The 23601-nt window shown below is 44.8% G+C and overlaps 1 protein-coding gene and 1 non-coding gene across 2 annotated transcripts in view; one reads left to right on the forward strand and one right to left on the reverse strand.

Moving 5' to 3' along the window:
- Nucleotides 1-7340: 7340 nt before the first annotated feature.
- The window catches only part of ACP6 (acid phosphatase 6, lysophosphatidic), a 35829-nt gene continuing 19568 nt past the window's right edge, over nt 7341-23601 (reverse strand). Inside the window, exons 5-10 of the mRNA XM_004468967.5 lie at nt 21809-21896; nt 20900-21032; nt 19893-19993; nt 9754-9849; nt 8127-8292; nt 7341-7539 (exon numbers count right to left, since the gene is read on the reverse strand). Coding sequence (XP_004469024.2) covers nt 7396-7539; nt 8127-8292; nt 9754-9849; nt 19893-19993; nt 20900-21032; nt 21809-21896 — 728 coding nt within the window. The 3' untranslated portion in view covers nt 7341-7395. The remainder of the gene's footprint in view (nt 7540-8126; nt 8293-9753; nt 9850-19892; nt 19994-20899; nt 21033-21808; nt 21897-23601) is intronic.
- LOC111766686 (U6 spliceosomal RNA) lies at nt 11916-12018 on the forward strand. Its single transcript, XR_002798654.1, has one exon. It is a non-coding gene; the product is annotated as a U6 spliceosomal RNA (small nuclear RNA).

Genomic DNA, 23601 nt, shown 5'->3' on the forward strand with positions numbered 1-23601 from the left:
GTGGTGCTCGGAGGACTGGGGGCAAGTGGGGTGAGAGCTTTTCCTCCCTCTCACCAGGTGGAACGGTCAGGATTTCTTTCCCTTGATGTTTTTTTTTTTGGCTTTGTTTTTTGTAAATATTTATTTTTTATTTATTTCTCTCCCCTTCCCCACCCGCAACCCCCAATTGTCTGCTCTCTGTGTCCATTTGTTGCATGTTCTTCTGTGTCCACTTGTATTCTTATCAGTGGCACTGGGAATCTGTCTCTTTTTGTTGTATCATCTTGCTGTGTCAGCTCTGTGTGTGTGTGGTGCCACTCCTGGGCAGGCTGCACTTTTTTCCATGTGGGGCGGCTCTCCTTACAGGGTGTACTCCTTGTGCGTGGGGCTCCCCTACATGGGGGACACCCCTGCATGGCACGGCACTCATTGTGCGCATCAGCACTGCGCGTGGGCCAGCTCACCACACAACACAGGTCAGGAGGCCCTGGGTTTGAACCCTGAACCTCCCATGTGGTAGGCGGATGCTCTATCCATTGAGCCAAATCCGCTTCCCTTGATGTCCTTTTTAACAATCTGTGTGAAACTGCTAAAAGGGAACCAGTACTCAGTAGTGACTGGCCCTGTCTAAGGAGTTACTTCACCCCAGGGTTTGCCAAAGCCAAGAACCCTGGGAGTGAAATAACCCACAGGGCCCTCAAGCGGATCTGTCAAGTGAATTTCGGATGAAGTCCACCTGCCCAGCAAGCCCAGCTGTGTGGGAGAGGAGTTCCTCCTGCTGAGAGGCATCTGCTTTGCTATCCAAGGGGGAGACCGCCCTCTGGAAATGATTTGAACCTTAGCTTCATTCATTTTAGAAGCATTGGGAGAAAAGCATCAAAGGTCGGGGGCAGCATAGGAGTTTGTGATGGGCTTTTCTTTTTTCTTTTTTTAATTACCTTTTTTTAAAGTTAATAGATCACACAAAATGTTACATTAAAAAACATAAGCAGGGAAACGGACTTTGGCCCAGTGGTTAGGGTGTCCGTCTACCACATGGGAGGCCCGCGGTTCAAGCCCCGGGCCTCCTTGACCCGTGTGGAGGTGGCCCACGCGCAGTGCTGATGCGCGCAAGGAGTGCCGTGCCACACAGGGGTTTCCCCCGCGTGGGGGAGCCCCACACGCAAGGAGTGCACCCATAAGGAGAGCCGCCCAGCGCGAAGGAGGGAGCAGCCTGCCGAGGAATGGCGCCGCCCACACTTCCCGTGCCGCTGACGACAACAGAAGCGGACAAAGAAACAAGACGCAGCAAAAAGACACAGAAAACAGACAACCAGGGGAGGGGAGAGGAATTAAATAAATAAAAATAAATCTTTAAAAAAAAAAAAAAACATAAGCAGTTCCCATATACCCCATTCCCCACCCCACCACCCCCATCAATTTTTTAAATTATATATTTTTGAAGATACATAGATCACAAAAAAAATGTTATATTCAAAAAATATAAGACGTTCCCATATACCCTTCCCGCTCCCCCACTCCACTCCTCCCACATCAACAACTTCTTTCACCATCATGGCACATTCATTGCATTTGGTGAATACATTTTGGAGCACTGCTGCACCACATGGATAATAGTTTACATTGTAGTTTACACCCAGTACGTTCAGTGGGTTATGGCAGGATATATGATGTCCTGCATCTGTCCCTGCAATATCATTCAGGACAACAACAAGTCCCGAAAATACTCCCACATCACATCTCTTCTTCCCTCTCCCTGCCCTCAGCAACCAGCGTGGCCACTTTCTCCACATCAATAGTACAATTTCTTCCATTACTAGTTACAATAGTTCCATACTAGAATATCAGTAAGTCCACTCTAATCCATATTTTATTCCTCCATCCTGTGTAACCTGGGATGGTGATGTCCATTCCACCTCTATATTGAGAGGGGGCTTAGATTCCACATGGCTGATGGATGCAATTGCCCTGCTTGCAGATGTAGGCACTCTCGGTTCCCTGGTATCGTGGTTGACTATCTTCACCTCCCTGGTAGCTGACCTGGGTAAGTCCAACGAACCAGAGGGTAGGAGTTGCAACTCTGCTGAGGTTCAGGGTTCAGCTGGCATGTGGATAGTCCAGAGATTCTAGTCTCCTGAGTATACACCAACCCTAGTGCCAACCACGGCTCAGTAAAAGTGACGAAAGGCATGTGTAGAAAGGTCACCTCTGAGTCCAACTCCATCACACTCAGGAACAAAAATTCCAAAGTAGGGCCCACTGACACAGCACTGAACTCCAGAGCCATCTGCCATGACCATAGAACCTGTGTGTCCCCATAGCCCTCAGGAGAACCAGTACCTGGGGTTGTATTTACTTTGGTTGTCTCTGGGTTCCTGCTGAGGCGTGCATAAGCACGACCTCTCTGATGACCTCCAGACTCTTTTTTGAAGACTCTTAGCCATATAAACTCATTTTGTCACAGGTTTTTCATGTGCATCTCTTTCCTATCCGACCTCAAGGACAAACTATCAGGTAGGCAGGCATTATCCCTGTTTTACAGTTGGGAGAACATCCACTCAGAGAAGTTAAGTAACTTGGCCAGTCACACAAGTGATGACTGATGGAGCCAGCGCCGACTCCAAATCTCCCATACACACAGGCATGGTAGAGAGGAGACTCTGTTGCAGAGGCCAGCTGTGACAAGCATCCCCAAAGTTTCCCTGCAGGGTTAGGGGAAACTGTTACAAGGAAGAATCTAGTGAAGTGAAGGGAGAAAGAGGGAAAGGGCAAAGATTTAATACTTGAAAACTTCTGCATGCCCTCATTTAATTCTGACAAACCTAATTAGTAGGTTCAATTATCCTCATTTTACATGAGAGGAAAAACAAGATGATCTGCCGAGCCTGAATTTGAACCCAGCAAAGGCTTTGGTTTACTCCATGCTCATCCCGAGTGGGGAATGCAGTGCGCAGGGACACCACCTTTGTGCCAAGAAGTCACAGAGAGGGAAGTCTTAGAGTTCAGAACTCATTCCTTCTACAAAGTTCACTGAAATCCATTCTGTGCCAAGCCCTGGACTTGGCTCTGGGAATACAATAATGGACAATACAGACTGTTCCCTAGTGAGGGACAAACAGAAACATGGGAAGCTTAAAGGATAAGCAGGGATTAGACAGGCAAAGGGAGTATATGTTAGGGGTCAAGGGGTAGAACACGTGCCAAGTCCAGGGGTCAGAGAAGCAGGATTGCTTTTTCTGAAAACACAGTTCAGTCTGGCCAGGGGACGGTGGGTAACGGTGTGTGAGGGATGAGGCTGGAGAGGTAGACGGGCTAGAACTCATATGGATTCAAAGGAAAAGGATGGGTATAAGCCATTAGAAGTCACTGCAGCAACCTAGCAGGATGACCACGGGCCCAGGAGAGAAGCAGCAGAGGGATGTGTTCACTCATTCAACAAATGCTTGAACTCTCGTGTGTGCTAGGCACTGTTCTTGGTCCTGGGAACACATCAGGGAACAAGACAAAGTTTCTGCCTTTGTGGAGCTTACATTCTAGCCAGGGAGACAAACAAATAAATACACAAGATATATGATATCAAGCAGTGATAAATGTCATGGGGGAACAAAAAAGTAGGACAAGGTGATAATGTAAACTAAGGGAGGAGAAGGTTTAAAATATTTTACATAGGCTAACATGAGTTAAGAAGTGAATGAAGGGGCGGCGGACTTAGCCCAGTGGTTAGGGTGTCCGTCTACCACATGGGAGGTCCGCGGTTCAAACCCCAGGCCTCCTTGACCTGTGTGGAGCTGGCCCATGCGCAGTGCTGACGCGTGCAAGGAGTGCCGTGCCATGCAGGGGTGTCCTCGTGTAGGGGAGCCCCACGCGCAAGGAGTGTGCCCCGTAAGGAGAGCTGCCCAGCGCGAAAGAAAGTGCAGCCTGCCCAGGAATGGCGCTGCACACACGGAGAGCTGACACAACAAGATGACACAACAAAAAGAAACAGATTCCCGTGCTGCTGACAGCAACAGAAGCAGAAAAAGAAGACGATGCAGCAAATAGACACAGAGAACAGACAACTGGGGTGGGGTGGGGTGGGGTGGGGGGAAGGGGAGAAAAATAAATAAATAAATCTTAAAAAAAAAAAAAAAAGAAGTGAATGAAGAGAGGGAGCTAACCCCGTAAATATCTAGGGGGATATTCCCGGGAGAGGGAAGAGCTTGTGCAAAGACCCTGGGGTTAGAATACAGATGATTAAAATACAGATGAAGGCAACTAGGCATGCTCCATCTTCAAGAGCAGTGAGAAGGCTGGTGTGGCTGAAGTGCTGTGAGGAGAGCTGGATGATGTCCTGGGGCCTGGAGGGCCATCGTGATGACTGGCTCTTATTTTGAGATGGGAAGCCAACTGAGAATTTTAAACAGAAGAGTGTCGTGGTCTAATTTATGTTTAAAAAGCAACTCCTGTATTGAGAATTTACATTTAAAAAGCAACACCTGTGTTTAAAAGAGTGGGGGAAAGGGCAGAAAGAGGGAGACTAGACAGGAGGCCTTTGCAATAATCCAGGTGAGAGATGATGCTGAGACCAAGACCCTAGCAATGGAAGTCTTGAGAAGTGGTTGATTCTGGATACAGCTTGAAGAGAGATATAACAGGATTTACTGATGGATAAGAAGTAGGGCATGAGAAAAAGAGAGGCATCAAGGGGGATTCCAAAATTCTTGACCCCAGCAACTGGGTAAATAGTAGTACTGATTACCTAAATGGGGAAGCCTTTGGAGAGCTAAACTGAGAGTTTATTGTGGGTGAGAAGTTTGAGATGCATCTGGACTATCCTAAATATCCATATGGAGATGTTGAGTAGAGAGTTGGAAATGGAGACTAGAATTCAGGGGAGTGGTCCAGGTTCAAAGTATAAATTTAGGAGACATTGTAAAAATAATATTTAAAACTATGGAACTGCTTGAGGTCACCTAAGAAGTGGGTGTAGATGGACAAAAGGGTTTAATATTTAGAGATTAGAAAAAGCTAGATTCAGCAAACACTGAGACATTGAGAAGCTGAAAGAAAATCAAGAAAGTGTTTATCAAGGAAGCAAAATGAAGAAAATATTCCAAGAATGCTGATGAAAAAAGCTAAGAAGATTGAAAGTTCTACTGGATTTAGCACACAAAGGTCATTGCTGAGTTGGACAAGAGCTGTTTCCATGGTGGTGAATGCCTAATCAAACTCAGTTCAAAAGAGAATGGGAAGGGAGGAGCCAGACCGCAAGCTTGAACTACTCCTTTGAGGAATTTTCCTGTAAAGAGAAGAAAATAGCATAGCAGCTCAAAGGTGTAGGAAAAATATTTTCAAGATGGGAGATTTCAGATATTTGTAAGCTAATGGAATAATTAGTAGGAAGAGAAACCTGGCAATGTAGAACAAAGATAATGGTAGGAGTCAATGCCAAGCTGGAGGACTGACCTTGGAGAGGAGTAAGGAGGGTTCATCCCTCCTAACAGCAAGGAAAACAGGCCTTACAGGTACTGAACAGCAGATGGGGGGATGGCGAGGGGAGATGCGGACGTTCTCATGTGACTGCAGTGAAATAAGTGAAGAAATATGGTAATCAGCAAGGTGAGGATGGGGAGGGGATGATGTAGATTTGAGGACGGAGAGACAGATGTGAAAAGGTGGAATAAATCAATAGGTGGTATTAATGGAACTTAACTGATTAGACATAGGGATACACAAGAGGAAGGAGACAAGGACAGACTTCTGGTTTAGCAACTGCGTGGATGGTGGTTCAATCAGTTAGGGAAGCCTGGGGGAGGGACAGGTTTGGGAGGCATGAGGGGTTTACTTACGTGTTTATTTATTTACTTATTCATCTCAGGTACCAGGGCCCAGGACCTCATACGTGGTAAGTCGGCACTCCAGAACTTGAGCTGCACTCATGGCAGGGGTGGGGTGGGATATCTTGACAAGATGAATTGTGTGTGTGTGAGGCGTCCCAGCAGACGAGTGTCTGAAGCTCAGAAGAGAAACATGAGCTAAAGAATTAGATCTGGGAGTTGTCCGTATGAAGATGATAGTTGAAGCCTTGCAAACAGATAAGAACACAAGCTTATAAAAGCTGAAGGAAAAAGACTTCAAGAAGAGAGAGTGGTCAAAAGTATCCCATGTTACAAAAAGTCAAGTGAAATAAGGACTGAAAAGCCTCCACTGGAATTAGTGACGAGATGGCTGGTGATAGTTCAGGTAGAGCAGTGGGGGAGGAGAACTAGAGAACTGGAGTGATGGGCGGTGAGGGCTGGAGAGGGCTCTGCGAAGCTGGTCTACAAGGGAAAAGGCAGTAGCCGGAAGAGAACGTGATGGTTAAGGTGTGTTGCATGTTTGCTTTATGTTTGTGAGGGAGTGGCAAATCCTGAATAGGCGTAAACGCTGATAGGAAAAAGCCAGTAAAAGAATAAGAAACGAAGGTGAGCAAAGGGGCTGTGACCAAAGGGGCTGGGGTCCAGACTCTGACAAGAGGAAGTGCCTCCTCCTGAGGTGGGGAGCTTGGGGTGACAGGAAGTGGAGGTTTGGTGATTCTTATTTTCTCTGAGGTAAAGGGATTGGTGATTTGAGATTGGAGGTTTGAAATAGATTCTGGGGAAGAATGGGGATGTTGACAAGGAAATGGGAGTGTCATCAGTAGCTTCTGGGGTCCAGCTGAGGCGGAGCCCTTCTGTGGAAAGCGGCTCCACCCCACCCCTGCAGAGCCTCATTGTGCCTCCTGGAGCAACAGCCACCCTGAGGCCTCCCCCTGCTGAGCCTCCACAGCAGGCCCCACCCCGCCCCCCCAGCAGTGTCCCCTGCCCTCCCAACCTTCACCCACACCCTTCCTTCCCTGCCTACCCGCCTGGCTCCCACTCGTCTTTCCCTGATCAGCGCAGGCCAGAACCTCCCCTGAAGCTTTCCTCAACTGTCCCCCCTAAACTTCCACCAGGAGGGGTTAGGAGTTTCTTCTCTGCCACCAAATAGCCCCCGTGTTCTACTTTTGTCACAGCGTTGAACACACTGCATGTGAAACACACATGACTTCTTTATCTGCCTCTCCTGCTGGACTGCAACTTGACGGCAGACATTTCCACCCTTACAATGACAAACAGTAGGTGCTCAATAATTGTTTGTGGAATGAAAACAGGAAAAAAGAAACTAAAGTTTCAAAACAACACAATTCTGTTGGGCATGATGTCCCCAGCCCTTTCAGATACAAACGCTTCTAATGATTAAATTCAAGTCACAAAATAGAGAACTATCCCCTTGGTCTCTTTCTTTCCTATCAGGAAATACCCTTACCTTATGCCTAAAGTACATAATTCTTGCCTCCCCCATCAAACACACTCAGTCCAAGGCACTGTGAAAAGGCATTTTATTTAAAAATCAACACATCCTACTTACACAAATCAGTCACTCTCCACTCCCAAGCTCCATCATCTGTGCTTGGGAGCAGAGTGTGTGGTACTTTTCTGGGCTTAAAGTATAAACCGACATGGCGTTCAAGAACTTGTCCAGGGGACAGAGCCCTTCAGAGCAACCTCTCGGCACCTGCTCCTGTGGAAGAGACGTAACTCAGCAGGTCCACAAGGACCCTTCCTTCTGCTGCTTCCAGCTGAGCCCAGGGGTCTAAGAGGCTTTATCTCAAGTGGTACGTGCAGGTACACACATATGCCCTGCTTGTTACAAGGCACTCAAGAAATGTTTGTTGAACTGACTGGGACCGCACAGTCTAGCTGTGTCCCTGAGCCAGGAGAGCTGAAGGCCTCCTCGCCAGGGAGGGCGCTGTGCCTCGTCCTGGAGGTGAACCATGATGAGGCCGCCAAGACACCCTGCGTACTGACGGTCCACGTCATGTCAAGACTCCATTGTTCCGAAAACAGGCCTTGCAGTTAGGATGTTGCCATCCTGGCAGAGACACTCCGGAGAAGACAAGGGGGACCTCTGTGCCTAGAAGTCTGTTACATAACTGGGATACGCCAGGTCCTGCCCTAACCTTGGGCCACAGGGAGCAGGATTCAGGGAGCTCCTGGCACTGACCAAGCTTCCTGCAGGCCTGAGGAGGGAGCCTTGGTGCTAACCCCAGGTGGCACGGGGACGGGGAGAGCGCCTCGCCACCGCCCAGTCTGCCTCAGCGGTCTTACCTCCCCGTGGTAACAGAGCCGCACAAACCACTCCTTCGAGTCCCGGTGCTGGTAGAGTTCCACGGTCAGGTCAACAGCAAATGGGGGCCATTTGTGGTCAAAAATCCCCAGGGCCACCAAGAGAGGTATGAGGGTCACGTCATGAGTGGCGTAGAGGTACAGCTTTCTGCAGGGAGGAGGCAATTTCCACACTTCTTTACCTCAGAACCCTGGAGGCGAGGGCCTTCCTGCCTCCCTTGCGTTAAGGCCCAACGTTTGCCTTGGAACCAGGTGACATCAAGAAAGCAGCTGAGCCTGCTTTAAAGCACCTTTGAAATGGATGGGAGGAAGAATCCTTATTCCCCACGCCTCATATTTTTCATATTTTCACGAGCAGGAATCCCAGTCTCGCAGGCTCCCTCGCTCGCTCCCTGCTGTGCCCTCTCCTGTGAGTTTAGAAGAAAGACCTCAGCCTGGGTGGCTCAGGCCCTGCTTCTCTTCTCTTTCGGACCTGCCTGCCCATGGCAAACGTTCTTCTACTCCCAGCCATGCGATGAGCCTAGCAGGGCCACTCTGCCCCTTGGCGGGGAAGCTTGTACTTTGGGGAGATTAAGTTCATTTCAAAGGAGTATTAATAAGCCTATTCCACCCTCAACACATTCTCCAGATGGTTTTTTTGGTAGTAAAGGTGCCACTGATTCTGTATCTGCCTGACCCCTGTCCCTGTCTCCTTGGATTTCATTTACTAAGACCAGCATTGGCCCCGCAGTATTCCACAGATACAAGGTCAAGAGGGGCAAGTTGGCAAAAGCCAGCAAGAAATGTACTGTCACCCCAAGTACTGAGAAGGGCATTCACATGATTTCCTATTAAAAATTTTGGCCCAAAGTCCCTGAATGTTCCCATTTCAACTTCCTGTCCCCTACCCTTCTCATACTCATCATGCATTTCTAGCTCGGTGCAATCTCTGTCACTCAAGGAGGCAGCCTACTACAGTGCTTCTCCAACACTGACGTGCACAGGAAGCACCCAGGGATCTTGCTAAGCTGCAGATTCTGATTCAGTAGTCAGGCCAGGGCCTGAGATTCAAACGAGCTCCCAGGTGGTGTGGAAGCTGTCCGTCTGCAGTCCACACTTTGGAGTATCAAGTGTCTAGAACACGTAACATTCCAATTCAGTCGTCCCCAATCTGGGGTTCCGGGCTCTATGAAAGTGGCCGTGGAGGTTCATGAGCCACTTTCAACATTTTAAAACACCTAATGGATGTCTACACACTTGATGAAGCTGTTTAAACTAAACAATCTAATAAGCAATTACCTTTGTTTGGGGCTGTTACAACATTAGATCAGTGTGATATCACAATTAGCTGACACATGTTTAATTAGCAACTTATGGGAAGAATTTATAAATTCAGAATTCTTCTTTGCTTAAAATAAAAATTTCAAAACGTGGTAGGAGGGAAGCGGCGGGAAGAAAGGTAAAGTTTGTGAACTTCTAAGGGAATCCATGGCCTCTTAGACATGCACTTCCAGTCACTGACAGCCACATTCTAGCCTTCCTAACACTTAACACTTGGATTCTCAGCCAGAATCTCCCACCCCCACCCACTGCTCCCAGCCGCACAGGGCAGAGGAGCTGTGCCAGGTACCTGATCTTGCCAGGTGGAGTGTCAGGGTCCATGGCTTTCAGCAGGTTGCTCTCCAGCATGTGGAGGATGGGGCCTATCGCCATCTGAAGACTCTCCCTGTGGCAAGTGAACAACTCGTAAGAACCATCTTAGGGGTAGATCTGTCCCTAAGAGCTCATAAGCCCAACCGGACAAACTGAGAAAAGGACAAGTAACGCACAAGGGAAGGTGACAAGCAGGAAGGAGAGGAATGGAATGGCTTCAAGTTTGAGGATTCCCTGTGAAAAAAGATTTCCAGTAACGAAAGTACCAGGGCATAGTCCTGGTATGAGTGCAACCGAGATGGGAGGGGTGGGTGTTGGGAGTGGGGAGCAGGAAAGTCACGAAGACCTGGGCCTTTAAGAATAAAAGAACAACGCGGGGAAAGGCAGGATTTCCAGAAGTTCCTGAGGAAAGTGATCAGAAGGAAGTATTACAACATCACAAACACTGCTTTGTATATACCAGTCCTCCTTTTTATGGAGTTGAGACCATAAGGACGTTTCTTATTTATTACTTGATTTAACAAGAACTGCAAAGGTAGTGCTTCTATGGTTGTCTCTGTGGCTCTACTATTTCATTCTCAGGCCTATTACTCATGATGACAAGGTGGGCACTACAACTCAAAGCCTGTGCTGCTCACATACTTATGGCACTTATGGGATGCAGCGAAGGCAGTGCTTAGAGGAAAAGTTATAGCTCTAAATGCCCTACGTTAATAAAGAAGAAAGATCAAAAATCAATAACCTAACTTACACCTAGAGAAACTAGAACAGGAAGAGTAAACTATACCCAAAATTAGAGGAAGGAGAGAAACAGAGATGAGAGCAGAGATCAATGAACCAGAGAACAGAAAAACAAGAGAGAGGCTCAACAAGACCAAAAGTTTGTTTTTGAAAAGATCAATAAAATCAACAAAACTTTAGCCAGAATGGCAAAGAAAAAGACAGAGAGGACACAAATAACTAATATCAGAAATGAATGTGGGAACATTACTTCTGATTCTTACACATATAAAAAAGGATTATGAAGGTACAATGAACAATGATATGCCAACAAATTAAAAACTAAGATGCAATGGACAAATCCTAGAAACATACAAATTACCTACTTCAACACAAGAAAGAACAGAAAAATCTCAAAAGTCCTATAACAACTGAAAAGAATGAATCAATTCTCAAAACCTCCCAACAGGGAAGCAGACGTGGCTCAACTGATGGAGCATCCGCCTACCATATGGAGGGTCCAGGGTTCGATCTCCAGAGCCTCCTGACCTGTGTGGTAAGCTGGCCCATGCACAGTGCTGCCACACACAAGGAATGCTGTGCCACGTAGGGGTGCCCCCATGTAGGGGTGCACCACGTGCAAGGAGTGTGCCCCGCAAGGAGAGCTGCCCCACGTGAAATAACCACAGCCCGCCTAGGAGTGGCGCCGCACATACAGAGAGCTGATGCAGCAAGATGATACAACAAAAAAAGAGACACAGTTTCCCAGTGCCACCAGATAATGCAAGCAGACATAGATTACACAGCAAATGGACCCAGAGAGCAGACAACGGGGGGGAGCGGAGAAATAAATAAAATAAATGTTAAAAAAAAAAAACACAAAACCTTCCAAGAAAAGCCTAGGACCTGATAATTTCACTGCTAAATCCTACCATTTAAAGAAGATACAATGACAATCCTGCTCAAAATCTTTAAAAAAAAAAATTGAAGAGGAGGAACTACTTCCTAACTCATTCTATGAAGCCAGATAAAGACAGATAAAGATAAAACAAAAAAAGAAAGAAAGAAAATTACAGACCAAATCCTTTATGAATGTTGAGGCAAAAATCCTCAACAAAATATCAAACTGTATTCAACAGTATATTAAAAGGATTATACACACACCATCACCAAGTGGAATTTTTTCCAGGAATGCAAGGATGATTCAACATAAAAAATCAATCAGTATTATATACTACATTAATAGAATGAAGGGGAAAAAACTATACGATCATCTCAAATGATGCAGAAAAGTCATTTGACTTTTCTTTCCATGACATCTTTCCATGACAAAACCATTCAGAAAACTAAGATAAGAACTTTCTCAACATGAAAAAGGGCATTTATGAAAAACCTACAGCATATATATACTAAATATGCCTGCTTCAGCAGCACATATACTAAAATTGAAACAATACAGAGAAGATCAGCATGGTCCCTGTGCAAGGATGGCACACAAATTTGTGCAGTGTTCCATAATTTTTTTCAGAAAACTACAATTCATTGGTAAAAGAAATCAAAGAAGACCTAAAAAATGGAGGTACATTCGGTGTTCACGGATGGGAAGACTAAATATCAAGATCTCAATTCTATTCAAATTGATTTACAGATTCAATGCAATCCCAATAAAAATTCCAATAACCTTTTTTAAAGAAATAGAAAATCCGATTATCAAATTTATTTGGATCTCTTCCAGACTTTAAATCATATTACCTAGCTAGAGTTGTAAAAATGGCATGGTACAGGCATAAAGACCAATGGAACTGAACTGATGATTCAGAAACAGATCCTCATGTCCATGGTCAAGAGATTTTTGACAAGGCTGTCAAATCCACCCGGCTATGTCAACAAATGGTGCTGGGAGAACTAGATATCCACAGTCAAAAGAAAGAAAGGGATTCCCTACTTCACACTCTATACAAAATTAACTCAAAATGGATCAAAGACCTAAATACAAAAACAAGAACCATAAAACTCCTAGAAGAAAATGTAGGGAAACATCTTCAAGACCTGGTGGTACATGATAGTTTCTTAAACCTTACATCAAAAGCATGAACAACAAAAGAAAAAAATTGATAAGTAGGACCTGAAATATAAACACTTGTGTGAGTAAAAGGACTTTGTCAAGAAGGTGAAAAGGAACCTACTCAACTGGAGAAAATATTTGGAAACCACATATCCGCTAAGGGCTAGATTTCCATTCTATATAAAGAGATCATAAAATTCAACAATAAAAGAGCAAGCAATCCAATTTTAAAATGGGGAAAAGACTTAAATAGGTATTTCTCCCAAGAGGAAATACAAATGGCAAAAGTCACATGAAAAAATGTTTAACATCACTAGCTATTAGGGAAATGCAGATCAAAACTACAATGAGATCTCATTTCACCCCTTACAAAATGTCATTAAAAAAAAAAGAAAAGAAAACTACAAGGGCTGGAGAGGATGTAGAGAAACAGGAACACTCCTTTACTGTTGGTGGGAAAGTAGAATGGTGCAGCCTCTGTGGAAGACAGTTTGGTGGTTCCTCAGGAAGCTTAACATAGAACTGTCCTATGAGCTGGCAATCCCTCTACTAGGAATATATCCAGAAGAACTGAAAAAAGTAATGCAAACAGACATTTGCACACTGATAGTCATAGCGGCATTATTCACAATTGCCAAAATATGGAAAGAACGCAAGTACCCATCAACCAATGAAGGGATAAGCAAAATGTGATATATACATATGATGGACTACTATGCTGCTGTAAGAAGAAATGGAATTGGGACACATATGATAACATGGATGACCCTTAAGGACATTACACTAAGTGAAATAAGCCAGACATAAAAGGATAAATTATTGTATTGTCACCAATATAAACTAAATATGAAGAATAAACACATGGAGTTAAAAAAAACCTAGACTATAGGTTACTAGGAGATAGGATGAGGACTGAGAAGGGGTAATGATACTTAATGGATGAAGATTTTCAATTAGCTTGACCATAAATGTATGGAAATGGCTAGAGCTGATGGTAACACATTATGGTGAGTATAACTAACAGCCATAAATGGGATTGTGGCTGAAAGGGGTAGTCTAAAGTTGTAAAATGCCAATTGAAAGACAGCTAGGGAATAATCTAGGGACTGAATAAAATAGTGAACCCAGAGGTGGATGAGGATTGTGATTAATAATCATACATACTTGTACCCACAAGCATGAGAATATTCTTCTATGAACTACAACAAAGGTACATGACTATTACAAGGTGGTAAGAATATAGTGATGCATGGGAAAATACAAGTAATTTAACTTATGGATTGTAGTTAACAGCAAAATTCTAATATTTTTGCATCAATGTCAAAGAAGGTACCATAGCAACGCTATAGGTCAATGATAGGGGTGAATTTTTTCTTTAGGACTAAGGAAAATATTCAAAGGTTTACTGGGGCAATGACTGTACAACTCCGTGATGAAAGTGAGAGCCACTGATATACACTTTGGATAAAATATACCAGGCATGCGACTGTATAATACAGTGAACCATTATGGTAGATGATGGACTGTGGCTAACAGTACAAATATGAGAATGTTCTCTCATGAACTATAATAAATATACAATACTAATACATGGTGTTAATAATAGGGGGTGTATGGAAAAATACATCAAGTATTCTATAGACGATAGTGGCAATAGTCTGGTTATTTTCTTTCATAATCTGCAACAAATGTTCCACAACAATATAAGGTATTGGTGGAGGGGTGATGTGGGAATTCTTCACATTATGCATGATTGTTTTGTAAGCTCATAACTTCCCTAACAAAAAATAGGTAAATAAATAAAATCATACTCAATGATGAAAGATGGAAAGTTTCCCCCCTAAGATCAGTAACAAGACAAGGATGCCCACTGTCACCACTGTTATTCAGTGTTGTACAAGAAGTTCTAGCCAGAGCAATCGGGCAAGAGAAAGAAATAAAAGGCATCCAAATTGGAAAGGGATAAAATTATCCCTATTCACAGATGACACGATCCTATATATAGAAAATCCCAAAGAATCCACAAGAAAGCTACTAGAATAAACGAGAATAAACTGCAAAGCTGCAGGATACAAGACAAACATGCACAAGTCAATTGGGTTTTTTTGATATTCTTTTGTTTTTGTTTTTAAGGAGAGTACTAGAGATTGAACCCGGGACCTCATACATGCAAGGCAGGCGCTCAACCGCTGAGCTACACCTGCTCTACTCAGTTGGGTTTTTTTTTTTATTAAAATTATTTATTTTTACAAATTACATTAAAAAAATACGAGGTCCCAATCAACCCCACCGCCCCCACCCCCCATTCCCCCCACCGCAACTCTCCCCACCCATTGCACCCAGTAAGTACATCTCTGAACATCACTGCACCCCGTAGTCAATGGTCCACATCATAGCCCACACTCTCCCACGTTCCATCCAGTGGGCCCTGGGGGGATCTCCAATGTCCTGTAATTGTACGTGAAGCCCCACCCAGGACAACTCCACGTCCCGAAAACACCTCCACATCTCATCTCTTCCTCCCATTCCCCAAACCCAGCAGCCACCATGGCTACCCTTCCCACACCCATTCCACATTTTCTCCGTGGACATTGGATTAGTTGTGTCCATTGCACATCTATGTCAAGTGGGGGCTTAGATTCCACATGGATACTGGATGCACTCCTCCTGCTTTCAGTTGTAGACACTCTAGGCTCCATGGTGTGGTGGTTGACCTTCTTCAACTCCATGTTAGCTGAGTGGGGTCAGTCCAATAGATCAAAGTGTAGGAGCTGAAGTCTGTTGAGGCTCTGGGCCTGGGTGTCATATTATCAGTCCAGAGATTCAAATCCCCTAAATATATCTTAAACCCCAGCACCAACTACAATTTCAATAAAGTAGCATGCAAGTCTTGTGGGAAGAGATCCCCTCCGAGTCCAATTCCATCATGTAGAAACACCAGCTCCAAAGAAGGGCCATCTGCCATGGCAGTGAGCCCCATCTGCCATGACCACAGAACCCGTGGGTCTCTTTATCCCTCAAAAGAACCAATACCTGGGGTTGTATCTACTTTATCTATCTCTTAGATTCTGCTCAGTTGTGCATAAGGGCATTCCTTCTGACAACCTCCAGACTCTTTTTTAGAGACTCATAGCCTTATATTCTCATTTCTCCTTTCCATTTCCCCCTTACATTAGGTCAAACAGCATTTTGAAGTCATGTTATTATATGTAGACAGGGATATTCTGCTGATCCGTATTGAACCTTTAATTCAAGGTCATTTTCTAGTTGCATCTTCAGCTGGTATGTGGTAGTGATCCCTCGGTGCCAGGGAGGCTCATCCCTGGGTGTCATGTCCCACGTTGGGGGGAATGCATAGCATCTACATGCTGAGTTTGGCTGTGAGAGTGGCCACATTTGAGTAATATGAAGGCTGTCAGGAGGAAACTCCCAGGCACAGTGCTACTCTAGGCCTTGTTCTTATTGCAGATGTATAGGCTCAAAAGCAAAGCCATTAGTATTAGGAACCCACTGTTGGGCCCTCCTTCCTTCCTGGTTCTTGCCGTTGCCCCTGGGGGACTGCCGCTGCTCCCCAGGGTCCATGACCGTGACCCCCCGGCCAGGCGCCCAGTACCCGCCCCAGCTGTTGTTTTTAATTGTTTCCACTATGAGTATATCTAGACATTACTATATAGCCTGGGCATATGCCCTGTATAACTCCCTGTCAGCCATATATATCCTGCCAATAACATCCTATATCAGTATTTCAGTTGGGTTTTTATACACCAGTAATGAACTATCTGAAAGGAAAAGCAGAAAACAATTCCATTTACAATAGCATCTAAAGGAATAAAATACTTGCAACAATTTTAACAAGTTAGTGAAAGACTTGTGCACTGAAAACTATAAAACACTGCTGAAAGAAATTAAAGAAGACCTAAATAAATGGAAAGATATCCCACATTCATGGACTTGGAAGACTTAATATTGTCAACACTGCCTAAAATGATCTACAAATTAATGCAATCTCTATCAAAATAAATAAATAAATCTTTTTAAAAAAAAAACAGTATGGTACTGGCATAAGGATAGCCTTATCAGGGAAGTGGATGTGGCTCGAATGATAGAGCATCCGTCTACCATATAGAGGGTCCAGGGTTTGATCCCCGGGGTCTCCTGACTCATGTGGTAAGCTGGCCCACACGCAGTGCGGCCACGCTCAAGGAGTGCCATGCTGCATAGGGGGGCCCCACGTGCAAGGAGTGCACCCCGCAAGGAGAGCTGCCCTGTGTGAAAAAAAGTGCAGCCCACCCAGGAGTGGTGCGGTACACATGGAGAGGTGACGCAGCAAGATGACGCAATAAAAAAGAGATCCAGTTTCCCAGTGCTGCCTGATAATACAAACAGACGCAGAAGAACACACAGCGAATGGACACAGAGCAGACAACGGGGCAAAGGAGAAAGAAATAAATAAAAAATAAATCTTAAAAAAGGATAGGCTTATCAATCAATGGAATAGAATTGAGAATTTGGAGGTAAATCCACAATCTGTGGCCCATTGATTTTTGACAAGATTGCCAAGACCACTTGATTGGGACAGAACAGTATCTTCAACAAATGATGCTGGGAAAACTGGAAATCCACATGCAAAAGAATGAATGTGAGCCTTACCTCTCACTATATACTCAAATTAACTCAAAATGGATCAATGACCTATATATAAGAGCTAATACCATAAAACTCTTAGACGAAAACATAGGGAAATATCTTCAGGACCTTGTAGCAGACAATGGATTTTTAGGTTTTACCCCAAAAGCATAAGCAACAAAAGAAAAAACAGACAAAATGGACTGCATCAAAATTAGAAACTTTTGTGCACCAAAGGACATTATCAAGATAATGAAAAGACAATTTACAGAATGAGAGAAAATATTTGGAAACCATATATCTGATAAGAGTTTAATATCCAGAATCTATAAAGAACTCCTATAATTCAACAACAAAAAAGACAAACAATCCAATTAAAAAATGGGCCAAGGATTTGAAAATACTCTTCTCCAAAGAAGATATTCAAAGGGCCAATAAATATATTAAAAGATGTTCAACATCATTTATCCATTAAAGACATTCAAATTAAAACTATAACGATATACTTCATACACAGTAGGATGGCTATAATTTTAAAATCTGAAAATAAAAAGTGTTAGAGAGGATGTAGAAAAACAGGAACCCTTTTACATTGTTAGTGGGAATGTAAAATGGTACAGTTGCTGTGAAAACTGCTTTGGGGATCCCCAGAAAGTTAAACATAGAATTATGATAGCATTCAGCAATTACACTCCTATATATACGTATGCAAAGAATTAAAAGCAGGACTCAGATAGGTATTTGTATACCAATGTTTATCCAGCATTATTCACTATAGTCAGACGGTAGAAGCAACCCAAACATCCATGACAGATGAGTGGATAAACAAAATGTAGTATATCCATACAATGGAATATTACTCAGCTATAAAAATAAATGAAGTGCTGGCACATGCTACAACATGGATGAACCCTGAAGACATGTTGAGAGAAATAAGCCAGACATAAAAGGACAAATATTGTATGGTTTCTCTTTTATGAGACACTTAGAATAAACAAACCCATAAAGACAGAAAGCAGAATAGTGGTTACCAGGAGTAGAAGAAGAGGGGAAGGAGGAGTTATTATTAAATGAGTAAGAGTTTTGGTTTGGGATGATGAAAATATCATGGAAATAGATAATGGTGAAAGTTACACAGTATTGTCAATGTATTTAAAGTCAAAGAATTGTCAACTTAATAGGGTTAAAATTATTTTTCTGTCATGTATGTTTTACCACAAACAAAAATAAATAAATTTAAAAAACAAAAAAAAGCATGTGCTGCTCTCACAGTAATAAACAAAGCCGGATGATGTCTCTTTTTATCAGAGACAAAACCTCCCCCAGAATCCTCAGAACTGTCCCTAACCCAATCACTGACAAAAGTGAATGGGGTTGGTTGCCCAATCATTATTCACAATGACTAGGTAAACTGCCACCTTTAAATCAAAGGATGTGGGGGGAATGGATGAGGAGGCAACCAGCTTGTATGGGATACATTCTTTCCAGAAGAACATGGGCAGGCCAAGTCGAGCTGGGCTGCATTGTGAGGCTGTAACTGTCTGTCCTGGAAGAAACAACAGTTTTATGAAATCAGGACAAACTGGAATGCAAAGGAGAGTGGATCAAGTTCTGTTTCTAATACTTTACACCAGGAGAAAGCAAACTACGGCCATAGGCCAAATCCAGCCTGCCTGCCAGTTTTTATAAAGTTTTATTGGAACACAAGCATGCCCATTTGCTTGCACACTGTTTATGGCTGCTCTACTGCTACAAGGGCAGAGATGAGGAACTGCAACAGATGCTGCATGGCCCGCAGAGCCTAAGATATTTAAATGTGTGCATGTGTGTTGGGAGGGTGGGCAGTGGATGACAACTCAGAATTGGAGCGGCTGCGCAGTGAGCAGAGGAGGGGAGCTGGCAAGTTACAGGCACAAGCCAAGTGGCTTGGGCGGAGCCTCCTGGATGCCCAAAGCTAGTGTGCACCAGGGGCGCACCGACTCTCAAGGGAAGGAAAGTAGCCAGAGCCTCTTCTCCTTATGCAACAGACCATGCAAATTTGTGACCAATTAGATACTTTTTCCACCTACTCAGAGTGCAATTCTGAGTGCAAGTTGAATGCTCTCAGCAGACCTCAGAGAAAGGTGTCTTTTGAAATTTGGTAAGAGAAACTCTTCCTTCTGGTGATTAGAAAACAGGCCTTCTAAACCCAGAGCCCCAGGTAGCAGTGATAGGAGAAAACAGGACCTGTGGTCAGAGCATCTGGGTCCAAGTCCTGCCTCTGCCACTTGCTAGCTGAGCCTCAGCAAGGTAACCAGTGTCTCTCGGTCCCTGTTTCTTTGTCTATCGAGCCAGAGATAATGATGCTTATGTCACAGTAAGAATCTGAAAAGGATGGGTAAATTGTAACATGATGAATGAAGGTAATAATCATCATTCTTCCTTCAGCTCCCCGTTTTGAAACTTAAAAGCAAAAGGGAAAAGTTGGTAACTAAGAGAAACTCAGTAGGACGGTGACACCCAGTCCTGCAGAACAGTGAGTGGAGGCTCTTGGGCACCGGGCCTGGTGCAGAAGCTGCGAGCCTGGTGGGGAGGGCAGCAGAATGGATCACTTTAAGCTCCTCACACACAGAGGGGCCAGCTGGCAGGTGCGGGCAGGCCTCTGCCCCACGCCCTTGGAAAACTGACCAGGTGTGACTTCACGTCCGCAGCTAGGGGCCCCTCACCTGTCTTCCCTTTGCAAGATATACAAGGCCGTGTCCACAGCTCTCTGCTCAATCGTCTGTACAAACCTCTTCAGCACAGGGCAGCTTGGGAGGCTGTGCACCTGAAAAGGCCAGGGCAGAGTGTGATAAAGAAACGCTTCTCCCCGACTGAGCCTGGCAGCTGGTCAGCTTCCCCTTAAAGCTCAAAAAGGTATGCCCCCAAGGCCCTTCTAAAGCCATTCCTAGAGATCTGAAAGCCCAGGAAAAAAAATGTTTTCCCTTCCTTTCTGATGGCTCCCCAGCCACAACAAAATGAAAAACACTTCTATTTTTTAAACTTAAAAAAAAAAACACATACACACACTAAATATGAATAAAATACAAGGCAAGGTATTCAAAACTTTCTACTTGGAGAAAAAAAATTTCTACCCGGCCTTCGTTTTCCTTCAAATGATTTCTGAAAAGTATGCCATACAAACACTTCAAATAAACTCTTGCCTTATAATCTTAAACCTACAAGAGGCTCATCCTTTATCCAGGAGCACACAGGAGCTGCCCTCAGGGCAACTACCCTTTTCACAGAGAAGGGAGGGGGTGCAGGCTATATCGCCCTTGGGTGTCTGACTTTTGGATCTAGAAGAGCGTTGGCCGTTGTGCATTCTTTGCTATTTATTACAAAGAAAAAGACTCATGGCTAAGTTTGAGGAAAACAGGCTTAAAAACAAGATGAAGCAGCTCTCTTTACCAGAGGTGTCTCATATTTTTTTAATAAGCTGATGTACATATAGACTCTCCAAAAAGTGATATAAGAAGGAATTTCAACATTTTAAAAAGACAGCAATCCCTCCTCACCCAATGCCCAATCCACCCCCACCACCCCCCACCCTCCCAACCCCCCACCCTCAGTCCCCAGACCTGCTCCACCTGCCAGGCCTCCACCCACTTCTCTGGGTTCTAGCTCTGGGGCCAGCCCTCCAGGCACCTGCCCCATTGCTCCCAGTCCCGGCCCGGAGAGCCAGGCGCCCCACCTGCTCAGCAGCCACGTTGTCCAGGAGGACGAGGAAATCCACCCCGTCGCCGCTGCCAATGCCCATCCCTTCCTTCACCGCTTTCAAGTCCTCTGAGATTCCTGGCTGCAAAGCGGCAGCCTGCCTCCGGCCTCTGCCAGAAAATGAGAAGGATTCCCTTACCCTGTGTGGAGCTTAATGGTTTATAAAAGTGCACTTCATTCATCTCTGGGCTCTCATTAAATCCTCACGAAGCCCACTGGGGTAAGCTGGTATTATTTCCATTTTACAGATGAGTAAACCGAGAGTACCTGAAGTTAAGTGATTTGTAAAAGTTAAGGTAGCAAGTGCCAGGGCTAAAATCAAAGCCTGGATTTTTCAAATCGCACTCTAGCATTTTTTTCTATTTTACCAAAAACGATGCAAAAATGGCTCATGTCTGTCTGAAAACCGCATTCCCTTTCTTCTGTGGCATACATACTACAGTGCAGCCCAGAAAGCAATGCCTAAAAACTAGTAAGTGCCAAACCGATCTATCCTTTGAGGCACTGTGTTTTAAGGGAAAGGAGATTGGTGACTTCTGCTTGCACATCTGGGTTTGCAGCCTGATGATGGGCTCAGCCACCTTTCATTCAACCTGTCGGCTTCCTCGCCTGCCCGGTCTACGACCAGGGTTGTTGGGAGGATAACAGCCTGCCAGTGGCAAAGCCTCACTCATGGCTGTGTAAGGCAGCATGTGCCCTGTCCCTTCACCATGAGCCTGCCACTGTGAGCAAAAGCATCCTCACTGCCTGGGCAGCAGAGGGCAGTCCCTGGGGGTAAGCCAATCCCTCCCAGCTCACGACTAACAGGGGCAGGTCCTCGGTGCAGGCGGCAAATGTGGTAGAAGGCTGTCCCCCCTCTGGTGAGTGAGAATCCAGAGGCAGTTACCTGATTCTCTGCCTCAGGCTCCAGCAGTTTTGGTAGTTGGGGTACAAGACTTCAGAGCTTGCTTCATCCGTGTGGATGACGATGGGTCCTGGAAGGAGGGTGGGAAGCACAGGCATAAAGAGGCTCCAGCTTGGTTCTCCCCAGCATTTTCATGTCCTTCTCTGTCTAGAGAGACAGAGCTGCTCCAGGAGGCAGATCAAGGCCACACTGTAAGGACAGGTGAATGCCTTCAACACGCTCTACTGCGGCCTGAGCAGCGGAGAAAGCAAGGAGCAGCCTCCTTCTGCCCAGCATAACCCGGGCCCCACTCCCCTACGGGGCCACATGTAGAAGCAAATAAGAACTGACCTGGATCAGACTGGCACTTTCCTGCCACATACCAACAGGTAGCCCAGAAAATCCCCACCACAAGGCACTACCAGTGCTTGGGCATTCTAATGAAGAATGAGTTTGTCCTTGACTTTATTAGAACTAGTTTCTTTTTTTTGCTTTCCAAAGCCCAACCCTATGGACCAATATGGGACTTACCACATGACAAACTGAGAAAGGTGACCACAAGGCTGGGACAACTCTAAATCCTCTCAGACCCCATGGCCCCACCCAAATGGAGAGCCAGGCTTCTAGATGAACTGCCAGGAACCAGAGTGCCTCTTACACATCTCACTGAAGCTCCCTGCTGCTCAGAGGTCACAGTGCCCTTCCACTGATGCCCAAGGAGTTCTGACACCTTCCCATCATTTGCTCTGTGCCAGAGATGGCAATGGCCTGTGACAGGTTCCCTGTAAGCCCCCACCTTTCCACACTACTCAAGCCTGAACCTCTCTGTTGGCAAAATAAATTGCTCCCATCAACAGCTTTGAAATTCACTGAGGTCAATCCACAGAGCGATTAGGTGAATCTAAGCCCCAAATAGCTATCATTCCCAAACAAATCTATGATAGTCAAAAGCATAGGACTTTCAAAGTAGCCTAGGGAATTGTATTTGAATATCAGGATCCTGACACACATCATTGTTCTAGACACAAGAAAGAAACCAGGTGGAAGTCCTAAGACTTGTAGTTTCATCCTGAATCTACACCTAACCAGGAGGGTGGCCTTGCAGTCACTTCCTTCCTCTGGGGCTCAAGTTCCTTATCTGTCAATCAAAGGAGTTGAGCTATAGCAGCCTTTGTCAACTGTTCTTAAAGTAGTGGGGACCCCACTACCACTATTATAGAAAGTAATAAAAGGAAAGGTGCTGGTTGCTGCAAGATATGAGTCCAAAGCATATCCCACCGGCAAGCCCCAACCCCTCCTTTCCTGCAGCTCCTGGGACCTCTCTGAAGAATCCTGGGGCTCTGCAGGACATGTGAAAAGAACAGAGCAATGATGAGAGGTCCTCTCATGACAAATACATTTCTCTAAGAAGCAGTAGAGCATAAAGGTAAAGAACATGGACTCTGAAACCAGACTGCCAGAGTTTGAATCCTGCTCCACCACTTACTATTTGTGACCCTGGGCAAGCCATTTCATCTCTGTGCCTTCGTTCTCTAATCTCTAAAATGGTGACAATGGTACCTATTTCATAGGGTTCTTGTAAGAATTCAATAAGTTAATATAGGCAAAGCTCTTAGAACAATGCCTGATATATGGTAAACCTTTATTTACTAGAACAATACCTATGACTTAAACTTCTAAAAATATAATAATTTCCATCTGCTTGGAGTCTGATATTGGACCTAGACCTATAGTTTATGATAGATATGGCACACGGTAGCCACTCAATGTATGTTGAATAAATGACTGCCCGGGTG

The sequence above is a fragment of the Dasypus novemcinctus genome, chromosome 13 (genome assembly GCF_030445035.2).
Source record: "Dasypus novemcinctus isolate mDasNov1 chromosome 13, mDasNov1.1.hap2, whole genome shotgun sequence".
NCBI lineage: Eukaryota > Metazoa > Chordata > Mammalia > Cingulata > Dasypodidae > Dasypus > Dasypus novemcinctus.